Raw genomic sequence first — 27138 nt, forward strand, 5'->3', positions numbered from 1 at the left:
AGACACTGCTATGTGCCAAGCATTACACCAAATTCTGGAGAAGACAGAAATAAGAAGGAGATGAGGTCTACGGAAACGGAAAGCAGACGGCAGATCTAGAGAGTCTGCAGGCCGTTACTTCCTTATCCTTCTAAACTTCCTCCTGCTTCTCCATCAGCCTCCACCTCTTTGTCAGTCTCTGGGCTGGTTCCTCTTCCTTCATCCACCCTCTATGTCAGTAGTTCTCAAAGTGTGGTCCTGGGAATAGCAGCATCAGCATCATCTGAGAAATTCTTCAAAATGCACATTCTCAAGCACCCTTCAGACCTAGTGAGTCAGAAACGACGGGAGTAGAGTCCAGAGATCTGTGTTTTACCAAGACCTCCAGGTATTTCTGATGCATGCTTAAGTTTGAGATCCAATATAACTTTGATCTAAGTATTGATTTCCAAAAGTTCCATTCCTTGTCCTTTCCAGTTTTCACTCTCCACTACTCTGGGTAGTTCTATCTTCTTCTACTATCTCTATAACTGTAACTATTACTACTACTAAGGGCAACAGCTGTCATTTATTAAGCATTTATAAGCTAGGCATTATGCTAATCATTCTGCACATACTATCTCAATCTCCACAACAATTCTTTACAGTATTATTAATCCCACTCTTCAGAAGAAATTTAGGCTTAGATATGTTAAATAACTTGCCCAAGGTCACCCAACCCAATCAATAATTGGCATAACAGAGATTTGACTTTGAGTTTTCCTGACGCAAAGTCCACAGTGTTAACTACTATACTAACTCCTAGAATGGTACTACTTCCATAGCCTTGGAGGCTGTCACTTAAGTCACAATTATTTCTAAACTGTCTCATAAACTCTGGAGCAGAATTTCCAATTACCTAGTGGATCTCTCTAAACACACAGGGATCTTAAAATTAACATGCCATCATTTCTCCTCTCCACTGCAAATCTGTTCCTCTTTCTGTGTTTTCTAATTTAATGCCATCATAATCTCCAGTTATTCAAACTAGACATGCCATCTTTGACTTCTCACTCTCTTTCACCTCTAGCTGGTCATAACATTTACAGATTTTAACATCTAAAATAGCTCTACAATCCACCCATTCCCGCTGTCCCTCTTCAGGCTCCCAGCATCTCTCACCTACATCCTAACTGGTCTCCCTCCCTCTTCACTCTAATGCAATTCTGCTTATGAACTGCCAGTTAACTTTCTGATCTGATTATTCTACCTTCCAAGGCTCTCCATCACCAACGCAGGGCTAGGGGTACAATAGGGAGGTCTAGGCTTTTTGGAACGGAATGGAAGATCCCCTCACAATTTGGCTCCGACCATACCTTTCCTCTCTCATCACTTCTGCCATACAACAAGCCTACAAGAAACGACTCAGTTTTCCAAAAGTCCCATTCAATTTTAATCTTTGCCAACTTTGCTTATGCTCTCCCACTGCCTGGAATGCTTGTTTTCCCTTTTACATGTGGCAAAATTCAACTTAACCTTCAGAGCTAAGTTCCATCCACTTTTCTTTAAAGCTTTCCCTGACTCTATTAATTTTTTCCCCAAAGTGAACTACACCCTTAGCATTTTATTCATTCCAAAAGTAATTAACTCTTATCGTAACATATTATGGTTAAAGGTTTGTCTCCTCTGATGAATACTGAGTATCTCAGAGGGTAACCTTGTCTTATTCTTTGTCTTTCCAGCACCCAACACAGTGCCTAACCACAGCCAGCACCTAATAAATATTTGCTGAGTTGTTAAATAATGCAACATTTGGTGTTGCAACTTTACACATCTTAGGTCAGTAATTCAACTTCAGGTTTACGCACCACTCAAAAGAATTCTCACATAACAGCAAAAGATATTATAAAGACCAAAGGTTCAATATTCGGCAGCAGCATCTTTAATTTTCTCAAATCTTTTTTGACAATATTTTCAGTATTCTTCTTCAAATAGACTCCTTTCCCAGCTAACATTATTTGTATTTTTTACAGGATCAGCAGCAACTACAAACCTCAGAGGCCACTATAAGAGATAATCCCAAACAAAACTGTGTCACTGACAGTGGCTGGATAAATGCTTTGGGTTCACCATTTCAGTAAATTTCCAATGAAACAGCCCAAGCACATCAGGTAGATTTTAGAAATGGGGACGTGTGCTGCAGACTAAATTCATAAGAGGTACGCACAATAGTGAGGCATTTACTCAAATTAGTAATTGAAATCAGAATAACACAACAACCTGGTCCTGGTTCAAATATAATATCCTTTAATTTTAAGTAAGGATAACACTTAGTCTTGTCAAAGACTACTCTGAGTCACACAACTCCCATCCTACCCAGACAGCAGGCTCTATCTTGTTATCAGTGGGATGCTGATAAGCCAGCCTTGGTCTTAACACCTTCCCTTCCCAACCTGCTAAACCTTCTCTCTCCAATGTTCCCCATCAGAGAACTTCTCACCAGACATGTAAGTCTCCTCAATATATCCCCCGATGACCAAATTCACACTCTTGTCTCAACGTATTATTTATCTCTTCTCTAATTCAAATTTTACACTTCTTTCAAAGATCAGATCAAATCTCACCTCTTCCAAAGAGTTCACTAACTCAGCCCACCACAAGTCTGCTCTTTTCTAAGTTTCTACTGTACTTAAAGTATAGCACCTCATACAGCACTTGTTCACATACTCTCTCATTTGGGTTCATAATTATTTTATATACAGGTGCTTAATCTTCCTAGCTGGACTGTTTGCTCTTAAAGAAAAAAAGCCAAGTCTTCTACATCATTTGCAATCCTTCAATCCTCCTCCCACATGGAGCATAATACTGGGCAGAGAAGGCACATGTATTAACTTGAAGGACTCAACTAAACGCTTGCTGTACATCGATACACCACTTCTACGCCGTGTCATAAATGTATAACAAATATCTATTGCGTGCCTCCCCTGTGGCAAGCACTTCTGCAGGTGCTGGACACACGGCCTTGATGAAGAGACATGATTCCTGTCCTAAAAGCTATTATAGTCCAGAGAGCAAGAGACACTGAATTCTGAGTACTCTGTTAAAGAGCAAGGTTATTACTGGATCCAAGATGTAAGAATCTCGGGCAACGTACTTTACAGATCCTCAGCGATGAAAGTGAATCACAGAATTTTAGAAAAGTTATGTTATCCTCTCCCAATTTTCTTGCACAAAACATGATTAAATTTCAGTATCATCTCTCTTTCTATAGGTTCATTAGGCACCGCCTTAATCAACAATCAGAAAAGAGTGATTTCTTCCCAACCCCCCCAATACTGATTTCTCGTGAGGATGGTTAACTACAACTACCACAGTATCTACCCACGCGGCAGCCCAGCGCACAGAGAAGAGAGCACTGGGCTGATGATTCGCTGCACCTTTACAGTCAGGCTTGTCCAACCATCAGTATTTTCCGGTCCACATATTGAACAGAATCTGTATTTTCTGCCTAGTAAGTAACAAGCCTGTACTTTCAAGGAAAATAAAACACAGTGTCTCCATACTTTCTTGGCCCTAATAATGATAATGACAGAACAACATGGTTCTGGGAAATAAAACAGCTGATTTGAGACTATGAGGAAGAACTGAGAATGGATATCCGCCACTTGGCCTCAAAATCTGTAGCAACAATGTGATAAAATGCCTAGGGCAAACAAAGTTTTATGCGTGCTATATTAAGCACGTGCACATACACGTGAAGACGGAAACTAGGCAACAGGTTGGCCGCCCCCATCTGCACTGACAGATCGCCTCCCCGGGTCGTGGGTGTGTCTGACGCTGCACGCAGGCACTGATTCATAACTCTCTCCATAACAACCGGCTCCTCCTCGGAGCCCGGCCAGGGCAGGGGCGATGCAGGCCCCAGCAGCGCCAAACTTTCCGAACCCCAGAGCCCGGCCGCCCCGGTTCCGCCTCCTCTCGGTCTCAGGCAGGATGCGAGGCGGCTCTGGGAACCCGGGCTTCTCCTGATTCCAACTCCTCGTTTGGGAGCCTGGCAGAGCCACCTCGAAGCCCCCAGACACCTACTTCCCACTGCACCTTCCACGACTACAGACGCTTCGCCCGCCCCTCGCTGCCGCTTCCAGAGCGCCCGCGCCCAGGAAATGACCCTCGTCAGCCCCCGTCCGCCCTCCTCCCCCGCCCCCGGAAAAAGCGGCAGAGGGGCGTGGAGCGGCGCGCGCGGGTCCGGTAGGGGCGCGCATCCCCGCGCCCGGGGCCCGCGCAGCAGGTGCGGCCGGGCCCCACTACCCCTGCGAGGCCCCGGCTACTCACCCCAACGATGTTCCGCTGCGGCTCAGCAGTCGGCACAGACGCCTCTTCCGCCTGCTCCGCACCCCCCTCGCAGCCACCGCCCCCTCGGCCGCTGCCGTCGCCGCCGTCCTCGCCGCCGCCGCCGCGGCGCGCGTCCGCTCTCACGCACACCGCCGTGGCCGCGCACGCGCCTCTGCGCGCTGGCGTCACTTAGCAACCGATCGGCGGCGGGCCCGCGGGATCCGAAGGTTCAGGGCCCAGAGGTCGCCTCGGGCCGGTTTGCGGCTTTACCCCACCGGCCCGACCCTCTGCCCTCCTGGGGTGGGGACCCCAGGGTGTGGCTGCCCTGCTGGCACCTGGCTCCGGGTAAGCACGTCACCACACGTCACTGTATGGCGTCACTGATCGCGTCACTGCGGAAGGGAAGGTCCCCGCCGTGGTCGCCGCCTGGAGGTGCCAGGGCGCCCGTGGTGGAGAGAGCTGCGGCCTTGTCCAGACTGGCGCGGACCCCGTCGGCTACGACTGCGAAGCGCCGGAAGGTTCTCTGAGGAGTGGACCCAGAGGGGCTGAGTGCGCGGTTGATGTGGAAGACTGCTGAGTGACGCTGGTTAACCCAGCAGGGTGTGATGGAGCGAACCTTGAACTCCCCTGACTTTCGGTTTCCTCATCTTATAAATGGGGATAACAGTACCCATCCTGTCTACATTGGAGCGTTGTGAGGCTAAAAGGAAATAATCTATGCAAAGATGCTTTGTAAAGTGTAAAGCCCGTTAGACTTTAAAATATCTCATGAGAGAAGGCAGTGCTCGAGCAAGAGCAGTTAAGAGCATGGATTTTGGAGTCAGAGCAACTCGGGTTCAAGTTTGATCCTGGCTGATGTTGGGTGGTCGATTCTGCTTGACGCTTGGGCAAGCTGGGGGACCAGGGTGTGGGGGTTTGAAGAGAGTAACTGGTGAGTTAATTCCAGGCAGAGGAAGCTTCACGAGTAAAAGTGAAAATGGACAGGAAGAGCAAGCCTTGAGGCAGGGAGACTAGTTTGAGGCCACGGCTGTATTCTAGATAGGAAGTGATAAGAGCCTTACCCTCTAAGTGTAGAGGAAGGGATAGATGTGAGTGCTGTTCAGGTAGGAGAACTGACCGCGCTGCACGGGGGATAAATGAGTAGGCCACGTTTCTAGTATGTGTGCTGGGGTAGGTGGTGGAAACATTTAGCAAGATGTGAAGAAAGATGAGTCTGGATTATCCACAACGTTCTGATCTAAGTTACTAGACAGTGATGGTGACCGTCTTAGGAGGCTGATCAGATTTGTGCCATATGATGATGAGTTCAAATATGGATATGTTTGTTGGGGAAACACTTATTCTGCACTCATGATGACTCCTTGCAAATGGAGTGACATCCGTTAATGCAATATTCCGGGCCTCTCACTGCATCTGCCCCCGGCCCGCTCCTCCCTGGAGTGGTGACCTCCTGATTGGTGAATTTAAAAGGAGAAACCGGTCATGCGTAGCCCCTCTCCTTCTTTTTCGCTTGAAAGAAAGCTGCCTTCAGGGACCTGTTCTGGTGTTCTTCTCTGTTTCTCCAGGAGGAGGGCCTGGGGGTGGGGTTGAGAGTGCCTGGTCCAGGGCTACAAAGTCAGTAAATCTATTTAATTCCAGAGTTTAACATTGGGAAGCTCTCTGTCCACAGGTAATATCCAGTACAAACTTTGTTGGTTGTGCTTTACAGAATAATGTCCACCCAAAGATGTTCGTCTCCTAATCTCCAGAACCTGTGAAGATGTTACCTTACATGCCGGAAGGAACTTTGCAGATGTGATTAAGTGAAGGATCTTGAGTTGGGGAGATTATCTTGGATTATACTGCTGGGATGGAAGCAGGAGGCTGAGTCAGAGAAGGAGATATTAGGACGGAAGCAGAGGTCAGAGAGAAAGAGAGATTGGAAGAATCTGCTCTGCTAGCTTTGAAGATGGAGCCAGGGAATGCAGACAGCCTCTAGAAGCTGAAAAAGGCAAAGAAATGGCTTCTCCTCTCGAGACCCCAGAGAAAACACAGCTCTGCCGACGCCTTGATTTTAGGATTTCTGATCTCCAGAACTGTAAGATAACTGTGTGTCGTTTTAAGCCACTGAGTTTGTGGTAGTTTGTTACAACTGTAATAGGAAAGTAATACAGTCAGTAGTAAAGATGATAGTTAGTCTCCTGCTGCATCCTCCTCTGTGTGGGACAGAAGGCTGCAGTTTATTAGGCTCCCTCAAAGATTACTGCAATGTGATTGTGACTTGATGGAGGGAACTGCCACACCCAGAGGGAAACATCCAATAAGCCGTCGAAGTACAGAGGTCTATGAATGAAGACAGAAGTTGAGTTAAAATAAAATAGATTTGGAAGACATTAACTTATAATTGTTCATTTAAGTCCTAGGCATGGATGAGATCAAACAGGGAGAAAATATAGAAGAAACAATAAAGAGGACCAAGGACAGAGCCCCGGGAAGCACTAACTTTAAAAGGGAGTGGCAGATGAGCAGAAGCCCACACAGAAGTCTGAGAAAGAATGGCCAGAGAGATAAAAGAAATAGATGAGAGCAATGCATCTGAAACCAAGGTAGGAAAGAATTACAAGACAGAAAGGGAGTCGGCAGAGTCAGAGACCACACATAGGTCAAGTGTATCAAGGGCTGAAAAGCATTGACTGGATTGAGCAACACAAAAGTGATTGGTGACCAACAGTAGCAGCTTTAGTGAGGTAGTAGAGATGGACACCGAATTACTGGGGTGTGAAAGGCAAGCCTGTGTAGTGGATTGGCCTCTGGTATGGCTGATGGGAATTTGAGATTCTAGTCTTGGTTCTGGCCATTCACTAGCTAGATAACCTTGGACAAATCACTGAACCATTTCAGACTTCGGTTTTCTCATTTACCAAATGAGAGGATCAGACTGGGTCTATATTTTTCACATAAATTCCTAGAGTAACCCCCCAACTTTATGCTAGACTCATTTGTTTCTAACAGCACACTTCAAATCCTACTTGGATCCTTTCACCAAACACTGAAAGTCAGTATATTATGTGCCAGCTTCTGTCCAGATGCTATAGATATGATACAGTTATTCAAGAAACTTTCAGTTTGAGGAGGGGAAAAAACACATAAGTATGTAGCTAGTTACCATAGTTCTTTTTAAATGAAGCAAGTGACTATAAATTGAATGAACTGTAGCTGTAACATGATATACTACATGCTATAGTAGAATTCTGTATAAAGTGATACAGATGAGGGGGGAGTTTTGCCTAATGGAAATCGAAGTATTAGATTTACCAACTCCCACAGGTTGGCAGAATATGCCCCCAAAATGGACATAGCTATACCAAGGCATTTCCATGGTGATGGAAAAAAACCGAAAAACAGGAGTTGTGCTAAGCCAGTACTGATCATTTATCATTTCTTCTACGTAGTTTTGTTGTGATGTGAATGAATATTTGTGTACAACTACTTCTGTTGTACATAAATACACTGTTTAATTGGACAAAATGGACACATGTAAAAATTGAATACAAGAGTGGTTTGTTTACTTTTCTGCTAGATCTGAGAGGAAACATTTATTTGTGATACATGCCATGCTTTGTTACATTTGCTCATCTAATCCTCATATATTATCTCGTTTAATTTTGCAAACATCACCTTATTGGATCAACAGCTGACATTATATCTCTGCTTTAGCAGGTGGAAATACAAAGTTCACGGAATGTGGCCAAGGTCATACTCTCAGCAGTTAAGTAGTAGGCCAAGATTTAGACCCAGCACAGGCATCTTCTTTCCTGCAAACCTACCCTCAGAGCCTTAGTCGGTGTAAGTGCCCTTCTTCTGTACTTTTACATCATGTGCACACCTTTATTGTAGCTTTTACTGTAATAATGATGATGCTAACTATGTGCCACATACTGTTTTAGGTACATTATGGGCATTAACTCATTTAAGCCTCAAAACAGCCCTTTAAGGTAGGTAATATTATTAATCACGGTACTTTATAAGTCAGGAAACTAAGGCATAGAAGGTTAAGAAATTTACTCAAGGTCACAAAGTTAATAAGTGATGGACCATGATTCAAATCTGGATAGTTGGGCTCTAGAGTCCATGCTCTTAGCACCCAGGCTGCTACCTTTATACTCTGCTCTGCTAAGACTCAGGGATTCTAGACCACCTAGTTTACAGAACTCACCAATGCAGTTACTGTAGGGTGGTTGCTGGGTGTGATATGGTTTTGTATTCCTTATTAAATGAACACAAGAGAATTTTCTCTCTCCGCCAAATGTCCTGAAACACTTCACTACCCTTGAGTAACTGATATGTTTTCTCCTTATAGGCAATGTGAATTATATAACGGGCTGTTTTCTCCTTTCCCTTTGACTGCCAAGAAGCTCTGAGTAAATTTGTGGCTCAGCATTAGTAACTGGGAGGACCCTTGGCCTGCATATCTATATTGTGTCAGTTTGAAACTTCTCAAAAAGTTAGAAGGAAAAATAACTTGGATTCTTTATTTTCTAAATTGTTGATAGTGTACATTTATTTTATACTTAGAAAAAGTAAACTTTATTTTTAAAAGAATGTTTGCAGCTTTGAATCATTTCTCAGGCTTTGACTCTGTGGACAAGAAGGTTAAATTCCTTGAGATCAATATAGAATCCTAGTTCTTGTAAAATCAGGACGTCTACATGACCTTGAAAGTCCAGATCAATAGAATCGGTGTTCAGACAGATCACAAAGTATTTCAAGTAGCATAAAACAGGCAAGTTGTGGCCCTCCTTGTTTTTAACCTATATCTAAATAATTTGAAACCACTTTTGGATTATTTGGACTTATGCTACCTTACTTTAGAGATCAAGTCGATTATCTTCTTTAATGCTGATATTTTATTATAATGAGCTTTAGTGTATGTTTGATTTTGTGCTTTACCATTTGTCACAAAGAATGGGTAAAGATCACCAGTTCTAAAACTAAAATGATTATTTTGGTACATGTCCTCAAATCTAATTGCTAAGATCCGGTAACTAAATACCAGGTTCATTTCTTTACTTAAGGGTGTGTTTTGCAAGTAATTCTTACGGGTAGATTTCCAGGCCAGTCACTTTGCTAAAAGCTGTACATTTCCTGGGAGCATTATTCAGATTTTTCTATAGCCAGAGTGAGCAACTGATAATTTCTTCTTTGAAACCAATCAGATTCTTCATTTTCTGACAGGGCTTTCAGATGCCTAAAGGGTCGGTAAGTGCTCTGCACTCAGCACAGGAGATTGTTGCCAAGTGGTGGTATGAGCTTCTAGGGTTGCCACATTTGAAATCTGTTGATCTCTAAATATTGGTAACCAATGTCAACTTTGTAAAAAAAAAAAAAAAACATCACTTGTCTGTGAGTTTGCAGACCCTGTGCTCCATTGGATAGAACTTTGCAGACTCGAAGACTTAATTTTTCTTATTTTTATTTTTAATTTCTTATTAATATTTCTTATATGAAGAATTGTTTCTTAAGGAAAATCCTGAATTTCCTGCAAGTGCTCCCTCTGTCCCCCACCATGTAGAGAGAAATGTTCCCATTTAGGTAAAAATCTCAATGCAATGACTCACTCTTCACAAAAGGCTGTCAACCAGCTACCATCTGCCAATGAGATGACTGACTTCTAAACAGTATGTACCTAGCTTTAATCAGCCACAGAATATTAGCTGGTCCATCAGAAAACTGCATACCTGACCATATTGTCCTGAGCTCATACACACGGAAACCTTCTTCAGCCCCTCCCAGGAGTGTTTACTGACTTACCTTTTGAATATTGTGTCTTCTGCATACATTAAGGGATTCTAGAAGAGACAGCTCCACAGAGCTGTTGCACACTTGGTCATTTTGTGTTCCCTATGGAAAATCCCAAGAAGAATTTTCTTTCAGAGCCAACTGTCATGAAATACTTGGCTACGCTTGAGTAACAGATGTGTCTTCCTTACAGACAAGTAGGTTATGTAACTGGATGTGTTTCCCTCTTCCCTTTGGCTGTCATGAAGCTCTTGAGTCAAATTTTAGCTCAGCTGTAGTGTTTGCATAGGAACCTGTGGCCTGCATATCTGCATTCCAATTTGTTCCCTGTTCCTAACCCTCTGTTTAAATTTGGGTTTTCTCTTGCTCAGATTTATTTATAACTTTCTACATTCTATGTATAATTGCACTAGTCACCTCAAGTTGCTTATGGAAAAGCTGGGGAAGGAATGATAAATATGTTTAATGACGACTAGCTTATACATAGTCCCTTGCTCTCACTTCAGGCAAGAGTTAAAACTTATACGCCCTTCCGTGCTGATAAGAAGGTCATTTATAAGGACTCCAGGGTTTTACATCAGCTAAGTAGAACCAGAACAATGAATTATTTTCGAAGAAGTTTTAGTGTTATTGCAAATCTACAGAGTGTTATTCTTTTAACTTTGCTTTCTCTTGAAGGAGATAGGTAAAGTAATGGTTGCTAAGCATAAGTAGGAAAATTCAAGTCCCACATTCTCCAGTCAAATAATTTTCTCACAACCTTTCTCAGTACATTCTTCTACTAGGCCAAAATTTGAAAAATTAGCTTTCTCATATCTAATCTAAATCACATTGTGTGCTGTAAACTCCTTTCTATCTCATGGATTAGTGATCTGATTTGTATTCACTGGTATATATAGTCACACATAGACACTTTAACTAAAGGTACGTAGGAAGATCCTAAGCAGGAAAGCAGGATTCATTATGTCTTAATACCTCGTTTATATTTGCTAAATCAAAGGTAGAAAGCTAATTGAATACACCATGACTATTAGGCATTGTCATGAGACACTAATGTGAATATGATTTATCTTGAGAATAGGACAATAAAGCTCCTTCGTAAATGTAAACATTTAAAACATTTGCCCAGAAAACACTTTTTGTAATCTTTTTTTTGCATTTCTTCTTTTCTTAGTATACCAGGAACCTCAAAAACTGGAAATAGTGCAGGCCTATTTCCTGTGTCAGTTTTTAGTTACTGCGTTATTCTGTGTCAGGCACAGAGGGGATACGGAGATTGAAGATAGAGTTCTTGCTCTTAAGGACCAACAGTCTAGAACTGTGCTGTCCAATATGGTAGCCTCTAGCCACATGTGGCTATTTAAATTAAATTAAATTACGTAAATTAAAAATTCAGTTCCTCACTCACACTAGTTACATTTCAAGAGCTCAAGAGCCACATGTGACTAGAGGCTACTATGTTGGACAGTCCGTGTATAAAATGTTTCTGTCTTTGTAGAAGATGCTACTGGATAATGCTGATCTAGAAGTTAGGGGAATCAGACAAGGTAGGGCAAGGTAATTTCAGAGTAAGAAGGATCACGTGTGAAGTGTGGTCAGAATGATGTTGAGTCCTACTGCCCAAGATTCTGATTTGAGGGATACCATGGTGTCTACCTTTAACAAATACCCCAGGTGATTGTCATACAGAAGGTGCACAACTGCATTGAGAAAAATCAGTGTAGGGTGAGTAGGCATAGCCCAATAGAGTGATTGTAAACTTTCTACCTAAATAGGATCCAGCTGCTTGAGCCAATTTAAATTTGATTTGGAGAAGTAAGAGTCTTGGAACTGTTACCTTGAGAGTGACTGAGCATTGTGTATCCATTATGTGTCTAAAGACTTATCAAATGTTAATGTAAGTGTCTTCAACTTGTCATGTGTATTTTAAATACCTGAAAAAGGCATGGGATAGTTTCAGTCAGGCTAGGCTAGGCTATGCATCAGTAAAACATAAGCCCAAAATATCAGTGCCTTCTTCCAGAAGGAAAATAAAGAACTCTGGAGTGTCTCACACTAGCAAATTCTTTAGCCCAGAAGTGACAGAGACCACTTCTACTCATAGTTCATGCCAGAAGTAGTCACAGAACCAACCTCAAGGGAGCCAGGAAGTGTATGTGTGTGTCTAGAAGAGAGGAGAGCCAGGTATCAGTGAACAGCACTAATGATTACGCCAGTGATGTAAAGAAACATGGAAATCATGCTGCAAGAGAGATGAGATCTCCAGAAACACGTGGTAGGGTGGTGGATGGCAAAGATAGCAAAGATGTGAAGGATTAGCATGAGCTTTTAGAAAAATTCTTGGCTTGGAGAAAGCCAAAATAAAATGACCAAAAACAGAATGTTGGGTTAGAGTTGTTTTCTGGACAAAAAAATCCTTGACTGTCTCTCTCTTCTAGAGAGAGGCTTGATCCTGAAAGGGATTTTATTTGAGGCTTCAGGTTCTTTCCTGAGAGGATGATATAGGGCATTATGATACAGGCACAGGGATACATCTGTGCACTGATGTTACCATGCCAGAGAAAGACTGGGAGCTACTAGTCCTGGGGGAGTCCTGCCTCTGTCTGAACCTGGAGAGAAGAATGTTCAGTCCAGTGGCTTGAAAGTTGACCCTTGTGTATGTCAGCAGAAGGATAAAAGCAGCTCTGGGAAAAGCCAGTTGATTCACTGACACTAGGAGTTGTCTGGTTTTTTTGTTTTGTCTTTTTTGTTGTAGTTTACTTCCTTCAAGACATTGAATGCCCCTATATGACTTGCGATTTTGTCCATTGCTTGCACATATCAGTGTGTGTATCCTAGACTGATAACTCTTCATAGTCAGTCAGTAACTTATATTGTAAAGAATTTCATTTCCTTTCTCTGGTGAACCCAAGCATTACCATGTGTGACTAATTTTGGCCAGTGAAATTTGAGCAAAACCAATGTATTTCAGTCACAACTGAAGCTTTTGTGCTCTCTGTCCCTTTGCCAAGGTGACCAACAATATTCCAGATAAAGACTGTATCATTAGCTGTAGCTGAGACAATCAGCAGACACGTACTGTGAGGGAGAAATAAACCTTTGTTGTTAGTCACTGAGATTTGTGGGATCATTTGTTACTGCAGCATAACCTAGCCTGTACCAACTGATACTATGTGTATTCTTTCAGCATCTGTGCAGATGAAGCCATTGAGATCAGTGATGGATTCAGAATGAGAAATACCTGTTCCAAAATACTATGTTAGAGGAACTGACAGCTAGGATTTCTTGGTTGAAGCATAGAAGGGAGGAGGGTATTTTAGATTCTCAGCCTTCTTTTGATGTGAGTGGGCCAGAATTGGGAGAATTCTGTTCCAATGTCATGGAAGGGGAGTAAAATCAAAGACTAATTGAAAGACTGGAGAAATATTTCTAAAACCTATGACAGAAAAAGAGTTAAGGCAAATAATCCAAGGAAAAAATGAGCAAAGGAACTAAACAAGCCCTGCATAAAATAGAAAATGCAAATTGGCAAAAAATATGAAAAGATGCTCAACTTCACTTGTACTGAGTGAAATTCAAATCAGATGGCAGTATGAATTGTTACAACCTCCCTGGAAAGTAATCTGACAGCATCTATGAAAATTTAAAATGTTCTTACCCATAGATCCTCGTAAGAGTCTATTGTCTTCTCCCCTCAAAAAATCCAAACATATAAGACACACACACGCACAGAGACGTTTACTGCAGCACTGTTTGCAATAGGAAACTGGAAACAGCTGTTCATCCATGGAGGAATGGTTAACTGAATTATGAAACACCCATACTATGGAATATTATTTGGCTGTTAAAAAGAATGGCATCTGTAGATATTAACCTGTAAAGATGTAACTGGTACATTATTAAGAGAAAAAAAGCTAGTTGGAGAGCACTGGAAGAGCATGCTGTCACATTTGTAAAAAATAAAAAGGGGGAAAATTTGGGGCTTACATATTTTCAATTGCTGCTGTAACATATTACAGCAGCAGAAAGTTCGTGACTTAAAACAATGCACATTTATTCTCTTAGACTTTGGAGGCCAGAAATCCAAAATCAATGTCACTGAGCTGAAATCAAGGTGTAAGTTGGGCCACACTCTCTCCAGAGTCATTAGAGGAGAATCTGTTTCTTGTCTTTTCCAGCTTCTGGTGGCTATCAGCATTCCTTGGCTTGTGGCCACATCACTCTAATATCTACTGTCATTGTCACATCATCTTTTCCTCTTGTGTGTCAAATCTCCCTCTGTCTGCTTCTTACAAGGATACTTATGATTGCATTTAGGTCCCACCCAGATAATCCAGGATCACCTCTTCATCTCAAGATCCCTAACTTAATCACATGTGCAGTGACTCTTTCCATATAAGGTAATAATCACAAGCTCCAGAGATTAGGACCTGGATATTTGCGGGGGGGGGGGGGGGGGGGGGGCAGGGGGCATTTATTCAGCCTACCACAACATGTTTATACTTGTTTATGAATTTAGAGAATGATGGTGAAGAATGGATATACACCAACTTTTAATATAAGCTTCTTCGACATGGATGTGATTGGGGAAGAAGAGGGAAGCTATTAACTTTTTCCTATACGCTTTGATTGTTTGACTTGCTAAAAATAATAAAGCAGAACATTTTTTAAAGGAAGCAAAAATTTCAGGTAAATGCAAACAAAAAGAAAACAAGTGGCCATATTAATTTCAGATAGAATGGAAATCAAGGCCAATGGCACTACACAGAAAATAAAGGCTATTTTGTATAATAAAAGCACAGTAAATAAAGAAGATCTAACTGTTATAAACCTTTATGTATCAAACACTATAGAAGCAGACTATATAAGGCAAAAACTTTCAATGAATATAAGGAGATTTTCTTAAAACTACAATTTTAGGGGCCGGCCCCGTGGCCGGGTGGTTGGGTTTGCGTGCTCCACTTCCGCGGCCCAGGGTTTCGCTGGTTCAGATCCTGGGTGCATACATGACACTGCTCATCAGGCCATGCTGGGGCGGCGTCCCGCATGCCACAGCTGGAAGGAACCACAACTGAAAATGTGCAACTGTGTGCCAGGGAGCTTTGGGGAGAAAAAAGGAAAAATAAAATCTTTAAAAAAAAAAAAGGCAATTTTATTAGGAAACTTTAATATATGTCTCTTGCAATTTGATGTACCAAGTAGACAAATAATAATAATGATAAGAAGAAGAAGAAGAGAAAGAAGAAGGAGGAGAAGAAGATGGGGGGAGGGGATAGCAGTGGCTGTGGAGGATTTTAATTAAACTCTCAGTGACTTTGATCTAATGATTTTAAATACAATTTAGTATCCCATAACAGAAGATACATACTGTTCTTGTCCAAGGAACATAAACAAAATCAAACATATGCCTGTTCACAAAGAAGATTGCAGTAAATTTCAAAAAGAAGAAATGATACAGTTCACATTGACTAGCCACAAGGCAGTAAAATACAATTAACATTAAAAAGATAGCAGAATAAAATTTGTCTTTTTGAGTTAAAGAGGAGCCAAAACTGAAATTACAAAAAAATAATAAAAGAATAACAGTGAGAGCCTACATTTTAAAAGCTGTTGTATGTGACGAAAACAGTTCTGAGGGGGGCCGGCCCAGTGGTACAGCAGTTAAGTTCACACATTCTGCTTCAGCAGCCTGGGGTTTGCCAGTTCGGATCCCAGGTGGGGACCTATGTACTGCTTGGCAAGCCATGCTGTGGCAGGCGTCCCACATATAAAGTAGAGGAAGATGGGCACAGATGTTAGCTCAGGGCCAGTCTTCCTCAGCAAAAAGAGGAGGATTGGCGGCAGATATTAGCTCAGGGCTAATCTTCCTCAAAAAGAAAAAAGAAAACTTCTGAGGAAATGCACTTTTGAGATTTAAAAATATTGTCCACAAGTAAAGTAATTGTTCCACTTAAGGTGGTAGAAAAAAGAACAAGATAAACTTAAGAAATTTGTGAGGGAAGATATAGAAGTGGGTCATTCAGTTTTTGCCACAAAAATGCTGTGTAACAAACAGCCACAAAATGTCAGTGGCATACAATAAGCATTTATTTCTTCCTCATGCAGATCAGCTAAGCTCCCTCTGCTTCAGGCTGTGGGACACCTGGGATGGCTCTGCTCCACGGGTCCCATTTAGGGACCCAGGCTGGAAGGGCAATGACTCCCTGGAGCATGTTCTTCTCATGGTGACAGCAGCCCAATGGACCTGTTTTACAGAAGGACGTGTAGTAGTGGGCACATGATCATGGGGCCCACTGGACCTGTCACCTACTGCACCCCCCAGAAGCTGCTGGTCTGAGAGAGTGGTGAAATGGTCTTTTGAAGGTGCAGCTGAGGTGCCAGCTTGGAGATGATACCCTGCAATGATGAGACGCCATCTGCCAGGACACATTATAGACACTAAATCAATTATCACAATTAGTGCTGTACTCCCGACAGGTATTATATGGGTATTAGCAGGTACTACTGAGGGGGAAAGATGAGCAGCCCCTCTTAACACCACTGCTCCCAGTTATCCATTTGGAGCATTTGTGCTGCCTATCCCCACAACTCTAGCTTCTGCTTGAGAAGAGGTCCTTCTTCCCCAAAGGGGAACACTTGCACCAAGGAACACGATATGAGTCCCATTAATTTCTTTTTTGTGGTAAAACAAAACATAAACTTTACCTTTTTAACCATTTTTAAGTACAAAGTTCGTGGTATTAAGTACATTTACATTGTTGTGAAACCATCACCATCCATCTCCAGAACTTTTTCATCTTCCCAAACTGAAACTCTGTACCTGTTCAACACTAACTCCTCCCTGTTTCCTCCTCCCTCCAGCCCTTGGAAACCACCATTCTGCCTGTCTGTGAATTTGACTACACGAGGTATCTCATACAAGTGGAATCACAGTATTTGTCCTTTTGTGTCTGGCGTATGTCATTAGTGTAATGTCTTCAAGGTTCATCCATGTTGTAGCGTGTGTCAGGATTTCATTCCTTTTTAAGGCAAATAACATTCATTCTACGTACATTTTGTTTATCCAGTCATCACTGGACAATTGGGGTGTTTCTACCTTGTGGCTATTGTGAATAGTGCTGCTACAAACATTGGTGTACAAATAGTTTGAGTCTCTGCTTTCAGTTCTTTTGGGTAAACAGAAGTGGAACTGCTGGATCAGATGGTTATTCTATGTTTAATTTTTTGAGGAACTGCCATACTGTTTTCTATAGCAGCTGCACTCTTTTACATTACCACCAGCAATGCACAAGGGTTCCGGTTTCTTCACATCTTCAACAACATGCTATTTTCTGTTTTGGGGTTGTTTTTGTTTTTTATAATAGCCATTCTAATGGGTGAAAATGATATCTCGTGGTTTTCATTTGCATTTTCCTAATAGTAGTGATATTGAGCATTTTTTCACGTGCTTCTGGGCCATCCAAATGTCTTCTTTGGAGAAATGTCTTATCAAATCCTTTGCTCTTTTTTTTTTTTTTCTCTTTTTTTGGTGAGGAAGATTGGCCCTGAGCTCACATCTGCTGCCAATCTTCCTCTTTTTGCTTGAGGAAGATTGTCCCTGAGCTAACATCTGTGCCAATCTTCCTCTATTTTTTGTATGTGGGATGCCGCCAAAGCATGGCTTGATGAGCGGTGTGTAGGTCCATACCTGGGATCCAAACCCGTGAACCCTGGGCCACTGAATCAGAGTGAACTTAACCACTACACCACTAGCTGCCCCGCCTTTGCTCATTTTTTAACTGTGTTGTCTCACTGCTGTTGAGTTGTAGGAATTCTTTATATATTCTGGATATTAACTTCTTATCAGATATATGATTTGCAAGTATTTTTTCCTATTCTATGGGTTGCCTTCTCACTCAGTTGATAGTGTCCATTGATGCAAAAGTTTTAAATTCGGATGAAGTTCAATTTTATCTATTTTTTCCTTTTGTTTCCTGTTCTTTTGGTGTCACATCCAAGAAACCATTGCCAAATCCAATGTCATGAAGCTTTCCCCCTATGTTTCCTTCTAAAAGTTTTCTACTTTTAGCTTTTACATTTAGGTCTTCAATCCATTTCGAGTTAATCTTTGTGTATGGTGTAGCGTAAAGGTCCAATTTCATTCTTTTGTATGTGGATATCCAGTTTTCCCAGCACCATTTGTTGAAAACAGTGTCCTTTCTCCATTGAATGGTCTTGGTATCCTTATCAAAAATCATTTGAAAATATATGTGAGGGTTTGTTTCTGGGCTCTATTCCATTGGTCTATATGTCTGTATATACCAATACCACACTGTTTTGATTACTGTAGTTTTTTAGTAAGTTTTGAAGTCAGAAAGAGTAAGTCCTCCAATATTCTTCTTTTTCAAGACTGTTTTGGTTATTTGGAGTACCTTGAGAATCCGTATGAATTTTTCTATTTATACAGAAAAAAGTCATTGGGATTTTGATAGGGATTTCATTGAATCTGTAGATTGCTTGTGGCGGGGGTGGGGTTGGGTGGAATTCCAGTAATTTCTAAGCTATGGTTGCTGCCCTGTTACTTTGGACAAGAAAAGAATTACCATTTTGTCAGGAGTAATAACCCCAATCATTAGGAAGATGTAGGGTTGCTCCTACACAATGGCGGCAACTAGAAATATGCTTAGCATCCCTTAGATGCACTTGGGTGCCTATTGGTATTCTTATCCCCAATTTTGATGGTAAATGGACAAGTGCAGCGACCCTGGCTGGCCTGAAAAGCACATGGTATCCGGGGGCGCAAACCTCTCAGGGATGATAGTCTGGGTCACTCCACGAGGTTAGCCACCTACAGTGGCAGAGGTGCTAGCCAAGGATGAAGGGAGTCTATAATGGCAGCAGTAGAGGAAAGAGATGATGAATTATCAGTTGTGGTCACAAAACCAGCTGCAGTGGTGGGGAGAGTAGTTGGCTCCACTTAACTTTTCTCTTATAAGTTTCTCCAGGAACCAAGAAAAGAAACCAATCAGAATCCTAGAGGAATGTTCCTAGATGGATTAAACTTATTATATAAAGTAAGTGGACCCAAGTGGTAGGAGGGGTGGACTATATTGCTGTGGTGTGCTGCCCAGATCCCTGTTTCAGGACCAAGATTCTCAGTCCTCCAACTGCTAGATAGCTCACAACCGTCTCTCCCAGGAATTTTCCTTATCAGAAGGGAGCTGCCTTACCCAAGGTTAGATTCCCTCCTTGGGGGCAGCGTGCATCCAGTGACTGGTCAGTGTAGTGGTACAAATTTCAGGCCTGGTCCCCTTGCCTCAATCTGCGACATCTCTAAAACACTGTCCCAGCTTCAGAGCTCTTCCTGGAATTGGCTGAGGGCTCTGTTGCTACTGCATTACACTTAAACCTCTCCTGCCCAGTTGTGCTATTTTCGCTTCCTTGCAGGCGTTGTTCCTGAAAGTACTCCCAAATAAACCAGCTGTCTGTGAATCTCTGTTTCCAAGTCTATTTCCTGGAGACTGACCTACAACATTGTCCTTTATCTACTGCTTTACAGTGCTACCTTTGTCATAAATCAAGTATCGATTACATGAGGATCTGTTTCTGGACTTTCTATTCTTTTCCTTTGATCTATTTGTCATTATACCAATACCACACTGCCTTAATTATTGTGGCATTATAAGAAATCTTGGTATCTAGTGGAGAAAGATATCCAATTTTGCTTAATCACTTTTGCTGTCTTGGCCCTTTTTATTTCCATATACATTTCAGAATCGGGGGCTGGCCCCATGGCCGAGTGGTTAAGTTCATGCGCTCTGCTTCAGCAGCCCAGAGTTCGCCAGTTCAGATCCTGGGCATGGGCCTACACACCACTCATCAGGCCGTGCTGTGGTGGCATCCCACATAGAAGAACTAGAATGACTCACAACTAGGCTATACAACTATGTACTGGGGCTTTGAGGAGAAAAAAAAAAAAGGAAGATTGGCAACAGATGTTAGCTCAGGGCCAATCTTCTTCACCAAAAAAAAGCTTACCTAGGGGCTGGCCCCGTGGCTGAGTGGTTAAGTTCGTGCACTCCGCTGCAGGCGGCCCAGTGTTTCGTTGGTTTGAATCCTGGGCGCGGACATGGCACCGCTCATCAAACCATGCTGAGGCAGCGTCCCACATGCCACAACTAGAAGGACCCACAACAAAGAATATACAACTATGTACCAGGGGGCTTTGGGGAGAAAAAATAAAATCTTAAAATAACAAAAAAAGCTTACCTACAAAAAAAATTTCAGAATCAGCTTGTCAATATCCATAAAAATCCTTCTGTGAGTTTGGGATTTCATCAAATCTAAAGATTAATTTAAGGAGAATTTCTCTCTCTTTTTATTGATTCTTCCAATTTATAAAAATGCTATATCCCTCCATTTATTTGTCTTCTTTAATTTCTGTCATTAAAGTTTTATAGTTCTATAGTTTATAGAGGTCTTGCATATCTTAGATTTATTCCTAGGTGTTTGATGTTTTAGATGCTACTTTAAATAAAATCATATAAAAATTCATTTTCTAATTGTTTATTGCTGTTTTATTGAAACAATAAATTTTTGTGTATTGAGTTTATATCCAGCAATCTTGCTAAATTCACTTATTAATTCCTTACTCTCCGGTCTCCAGTACATTTACAAGCATCATAGGCATGCAGATTCTAGAAGCAGACTCTGGAAATCTTACTGAACAAGGAAAAAAGGTGAAAATAACATGCTGAGACTGTGGGAGAATATGTTCACAATGGAACAGGGTCTGCATGTAGTACACTGGGAGGAACAAACAGGAATGCGGAGGGGAAACGGAGCAAGGAGTATGTTTCTGAGCTTTAAAGAAATGCAGAAGAGGGACTGTCGGGAATAGAGATCTCATTTATGTCATTTTTGGAAAGGAGGTTGGGACCAGCCAAGGGACACATATTAATTATGGCAGGTGGGACTGCAAGTGAAAGGATAAAGGATATCAGGAAAGGCTATGAATAGATAGATTTTATAGTGAGTTTGTAGAATAAAACCCACAAATCCATGGAGAATGTTGACACTTAGGGCAATGCTTCTCAAAGTGTGGTCTGTGACCAGCAGCGTCAGTATCATCTGGGAACTTGTTAGAAATGCTAATTCCAAAGCCCACGGCAGAATCAGAACTCCAGGAGTGGGGCCCAGACACCCGTGTTTTGACAAGTCTTCCGTGGGATTCTGATGCACATCAAATTTTGAGACCCACTGATTTAGGGGTGGACTCTTCAAACTAGTCCTTTAGATGATGGCCACTAACAGCCCCAAATAGGATAGTTAGTATTGCTTTTAAACCTATTTTACTTTTGTCGCTGTTTTGCTTTGCTATTGTGCTCTAGTTTTCTATGCACCTTGCCTCCACAGATTATAACGTTCTCAGTACAAGATCCCTGTCTCATACTTCCTTCCAGCCACCTTGTTCTATGAGAAGACAATATGAGTGTGTGCTCCCAGTCATGCTGTGCACACCCCACTATAATAATAATATTACTATAGTAATAGGATATGTCTTTATATCCTATTATTCATGTGGTATTCCTCATTCAAGCAGCTAGATCATGGACATAGGGATGTTACAAAAGAAAAAAGGGCTTTGACTTTCAAAAACCTAAACTTTCCCGTTTTGAGTCATGAGGTGGGGAGTTGGAAGGGAGAGCTGAGACCTGGTGAGTTCCTATGAAGAGGCATTACCTTCCTCTGCATCTGTGGGTTAGGATAAAGGGAAATCACTGAGTCCTGAGATATAGGTGTCCGGAGATCTAAAAGGAGAGGTCCCCTATATTTGGCTTCCCAGGTAGAACCCCTAGAAGTGAGCAAGATCCCTGAGAAGAAATGGCTATAAGAGGTATGTACTAGATAGGACCTAATATAACCCTTATAGAGTTAGTTTCCCATGATCTCATGTGATGCATGAGCAGCGGAATGATCCAAAGCTCACTGGGTCAATGTTGTGGAGGAGAAGACTTGGCCCCAAAGATTTCCCTGTAGGCTGACATAGTATAGAAATAGAATGAAGTAGCAAGGGAGGTGCCAGACCTGAAGTAGCCTCAACAATAGGAATGAATGATGGTCTGACAGCAAGCTACATAGATTGAAAACAAAGCACCAAATAGGACACTTGACTTTTTAGCTAATGCTAATAGAATGGTTTGCCTATGGGAGATCAGATGCTCACCTTCCTCCAACTTTCTAGACATCACAGGAACTTAACACCTTACGGCAGAGAAAAGCAACAGGAGAGATCCTCAATTTACTGAGACAGTTTCTACCTACCCTCTCAGAAAATGGGGGCTTTAAATTATGTGCAAGTAGAATAAAATAAAAATTTCACTTCTTAGACCCCTGAGTTTGTGGACTAGATAGATATTCATTACCACAAATGAGTGTTTTACTATATAATAGAGGGTGAAAAGAATTCATATTTTGGGGGATATGCTTCTCTGATATTAGTGGCTATAAAAAGGAGTCTGTACAACATTACTTCTCAAACTTTGCTGTGCACACGAGTCACCTGGGGATCCTTTGAAAATAAAGATTCTGATTCAGTAGGTCTGCGGTGAAGCCTGAAGGTCTTAATTTTTATCTAGCTCTCAGGTGATGCTGCGCTGCTGGTATAGGGACCACCTTGGAGTAGTGAGGCTGTTCAAAATACTGGTAAGATGACTACACCACAATGGTTTTCAATATTGACTAGGACTTTCTTAAATAAACACAAAGTGATGCTCGTGTCCAAATTGTCCTATAGATTTATGGTACAGTTTTAGACTAGTTTAAAATACAAAATGAATATAAGCAACAAGGAAAGTTCATCCAGAATCAGCTAAGAGCAGGCAGGGTAGATAAAGATAATGCTAACTTCCTTCATGGGTTATCACTTACCTGTTTCAGTTTTTAAAAGCTAATTAAACATTATCTCTAAATATTTAAAGAAATTTGAATGGCACTGAATTGAATTTGGGCATTTAGAATTTTGTCTTTTTTTTTTTTTTTAAGATTGGTACCTGAGCTAACAACTGTTGCCAATCTTTCTTTCTTTCCTTCCTCTTTTTCTTCTTCTCAAGGCCCCCCGGTACATAGTTGTGTATTCTAGTTGTGACTACCTCTGGTTGTGGCATGTGGGATGCCGCCTCAGCATGGCCTGACAAGCGGCGCCATGTCCACGCCCAGGATCTGAACCAGTGAAACCCGGGGCTGCTGAAGTGGAGCAGGTGAACTTAACCACTCGGCCACGAGGCCGGCCCTGAATTTTAAGTCTTTTTAATCATGTAAAGAGTTTTAAGTTACTAATATAAAAGCACCTTCTAATTGTTAATATATTCGCTTCTGAATAGAAGTCTAGGTAGCAGACAAAAACATGTTTGTTAAAATACCTCATTCAAAAAGTGAAAAAGTAAATGTTAGGAAATTAAGCAATATTTCTCATTTACTTTTCCAGATTATAAAAGTGATACTTGCTCATTTTAGAGAATTTGAATACAGAAAAATATAAGGAAGGAAATAAAATCATTGTTAATTCCAGCAGCCAGGGATCATCACAATTTAGTACATTTCCTTCTAGTTATTTTTTTGTGTATTTGTTTCTTTTTTAAACAAAATCAAGAACATAATGTGTATGTTTGCATGCTGCTTTTTTCCCTTAATGTCTCATGAGCATTTCACCACATCTTTAAATGTTCTTTGAAAACACAATTTAATTGTGTTAAAATAGATAATATTCTATCATATGTGGGTGCTATGATAACTATTTTCCCAGTTTGGGACATTTGTTTCTAATTTTTTGCTATTATGAATAATGATGGAAGCAACAAATTGGATATAATTTTAAAAACTAAAGTCTCTGATTATTTTCTAGGATACAGAATTCTCAGAATATCACAATATTACCAGATAAAATGATCTGAACATTTTATAGTCTATAATGACTCTTGAAACCTATGGCAAAATTGATGTGTCAATAGTTTGGATGAAGTCTATGAAAGTGCCTATTTCATTACAACTACAGCAGTCCTAGATGTTGGCATTTTTAAAATCTTCTATAATCTTTGCTAATATTGATAGGATTCAAATCAATGCATTTACAGTAAAAATTCTCTTAACCAATTTCCACTGCACTAATTATTGGGTTAACCTGACTCACCATTTCCTCAGCAAATAACTGATCCCCGGGCAGGCTGAACACCTATAACCAGTTGGCCCCTCTCTGGGACACCTGTGCACGTCCGCTTCCCCGATGTGCTGTGTGCTTATCAAGTCAGTTGTGTCCGTACCAACGTGTTCCAGCCAGTTATCCTCATAATTATAAATATAATTAATGAAATATTATATAAAACGAGTTTCTGTAAAAGGAAAGTTGAACGTTCTGAAGAACTCTCAAAGGCAAATAGCTAAAATAAACTGCTGCTGAAATAGAGGCAAAAAAATACGTAAATAGGGGCTGGCCCCGTGGCCGAGTGGTTAAGTTCGCGCGCTCCGCTGCAGGCGGCCCAGTGTTTCGTCGGTTCGAATCCTGGGCGCGGACATGGCACTGCTCGTCAGACCACGCTGAGGCAGCGTCCCACATGCTACAACTAGAGGAACCCACAACGAAGAATACACAACTATGTACCGGGGGGCTTTGGGGAGAAAAAGGAAAAAAAAAATAAAATAAAAATCTTTAAAAAAAAAAAAAATATGTAAATAAGGAGGAAAGCATAAAACTATGGATTCTGAACTCAGATTCCTTTGTAAATGCTGCACATTCACTCTCCAATTTAAAGAAACTAGAAATGGGTATCTTAAACCAGTGGTTCTCAACAGGGCAGTACTGACCCCTAGAGGTTGTTTTGGAAACTTGGGGGCCTTTTTGGTTGATGGTATTTAGTGGACGAGGGACAGGGATGTGAGACATCCCGTAATGGCCTGCACAACTTTGGAAACTCTCACTGAGTGTTCATAGAGGTAAACAGCCTGCTTTTTCCTTTCAAGGAGATGGAACATAACTCCCCACACCTTAGGTGTGGGCTTCACATATTAACTTCCTTCCAAGGAGCACAGTATAGAGGGGGTGGGTGGAGAATGACTTTGCAGTGGACACGCTTGACAAACACCACCTCAGCCAGGTGATCAAGGTTAACGTCATCATTGATCTATCACATTGATAGTATGTACCCTTGATCAGATGTGACTGAGAAGGGCATGTTACCTCTGTAGTCTTCCTCCTAAAAACCTGCAACTCTAGTTTCATCATGAGACAAAAATCAGAAAATCCCAACTAAGAAACACTCTACAAAGTATCTAATACTCCTCAAACTGTCAGTTATTAAAAACAAGGAAAGTCTGAAACACTACATTCTAGAGGAGCCTGAAGAGACATGATGACTAAATGTAATGTATCCTGGATAGAATCCTGTAACAGAGAAAGGAAAGTAGGTAAAAACTAAGGAAATCTGCAGGAAGCAGAGACTTTAGCTAGTAATAATGTATCAATATAGGTTCATTAGTAGTGACAAATGTACTATACTAATGAAAGATTTTAAAAATAAGGGAAACTAGGTAAGGGGTATATGGGAATTCTCTGTACTACCTTTGCAACATTTCTGTAAATCTAAAACTATTCTTTTTTTTTTTTTTCTGAGGAAGATTCACCCTGAGCTAATATGTGTACCTATCTTCCTCTATTTTATACGTGGGTCCCCACCACAGCATGCACGGCCACCGACAAGTGGTGTAGGTCTGTGCCCAGGTACCAAACCCAGGCCACTGAAGCGTGGCACACCAAACTTAACCACTAGGCCAGAGGGCCAGCCCCTCTAAACATTTTTTTTTTAAGTTGTAAAGTATAAACTTGTAACTAGTAAATAAATAAGTCCTGAAGATATAATGTACAACAAAATGATTATAGACTAAACTGTTGCTAAGAAACTAGAACTTAATTGTTCCCATCGCAAAAAATAAATGATAATCATGTGGCGTGATCAAAGTGTTAGCTAGCCCTACGATGGTAAAATTGCAATATGTAAACATATCAAATCAACACAATGTACACCTTAAACTTACACAGTTATGTCAACTGTATTTCAAAAAAACTTTGTAAAGCCTGTTTATTATCTGAGCCTAGAACTTCTGTTTTTCTTATTTGTATATATAATTTTAATATTCACTAAGGACAAAACTATCCTCATATAAACAGAAGGAAGATTATTCTTTTATCCAAAACTTCAGCAAGGATCACCATTTTGGAAAATGATGTTTCCAACAGTAACATTCACATTCTTTGAATGACCAATAAAACACACCTGTAATCAGTATGTATTTAAAATTGTTAACATTATAGCTCCTCATGAATCATGAATTGTCTTTATTTTAAAATACCAAATAGTGTTAACTATACTCTATGGAACAGTTTTACTTCTTCTATGCTTAAGAGCAAACACCTGACTACTTGTTTTCAGTGTAGTAGTATCTGGGTATTTATATATTGAAATACATAGTATTTTATTACAAATTGATTTCATTTCTCCTTTGTAATAAAGGCATTGAACTGACCCTTTTGAAATTGTGTATATAGGTCAGTTATATATGAATTACATTTTAGGATAGTGGGTGTGATAGATGTTATAAATGTTCCCATGTTATAATAAAAACAGTCTGCTAACTCTGATATGGTTGAGAACCACAATCTTAAAGCAGGCTCTTTGAGGGCAGGAAATGTCTTATGATTTCTTACAGCACCCTGCACCAACTAGGTTCTCAATATTTAATTTCACCCTGCTGCACTTTCTGTTTATGCCTACTCAGAAGCCCTCATTTGCTCCTCCATTCTGGCAGTCTTGGTTTTGATCCAGTGTCCACCCTCATGCAGGCAACTTGGGGAAATATGATCCATCTAAGTCAGAGTGGTCTCAGTCCCTTTGCCAGTGATTAGACACAGGCAAGTGACCCATCTCTGGCCGAGACATGAGGAGAAGTCCGCTGAGGAGTGTTGGGAATGGCTTTCCACTCATTAAAGACACACGAGGAACAAAAGGGTATTTTCTTTCACTGAACATTGTTGGTTTATAC

General features: G+C 41.1%; 2 protein-coding genes across 2 annotated transcripts in view; one reads left to right on the top strand and one right to left on the bottom strand.

Annotated features, from left to right (window-relative positions):
- BTBD9 (BTB domain containing 9) overlaps nt 1-4427 on the bottom strand; it is a 381962-nt gene extending 377535 nt beyond the window's left edge. The window contains exon 1 of the mRNA XM_070586015.1: nt 4291-4427. The gene's annotated coding sequence lies outside the window, so the exon portion shown is untranslated. The remainder of the gene's footprint in view (nt 1-4290) is intronic.
- Nucleotides 3839-8871, top strand: LOC103553082 (uncharacterized). The gene is made up of 2 exons (XM_070586019.1): nt 3839-5221; nt 5999-8871. The coding sequence occupies exon 1, from the start codon at nt 4122-4124 to the stop codon at nt 4815-4817; it is 696 nt and encodes a 231-aa protein (XP_070442120.1). The 5' UTR covers nt 3839-4121; the 3' UTR covers nt 4818-5221; nt 5999-8871.
- Nucleotides 8872-27138: the final 18267 nt, after the last annotated feature.

Source organism: Equus przewalskii, chromosome 19 (genome assembly GCF_037783145.1).
Source record: "Equus przewalskii isolate Varuska chromosome 19, EquPr2, whole genome shotgun sequence".
NCBI classification, from domain to species: domain Eukaryota; kingdom Metazoa; phylum Chordata; class Mammalia; order Perissodactyla; family Equidae; genus Equus; species Equus przewalskii.

What these genes read in the sequence shown, in the direction of transcription:
- LOC103553082 (XM_070586019.1), top strand. Translation starts at nt 4,122, where the DNA reads ATGACCCTCGTCAGCCCCCGTCCGCCCTCCTCCCCCGCCCCCGGAAAA.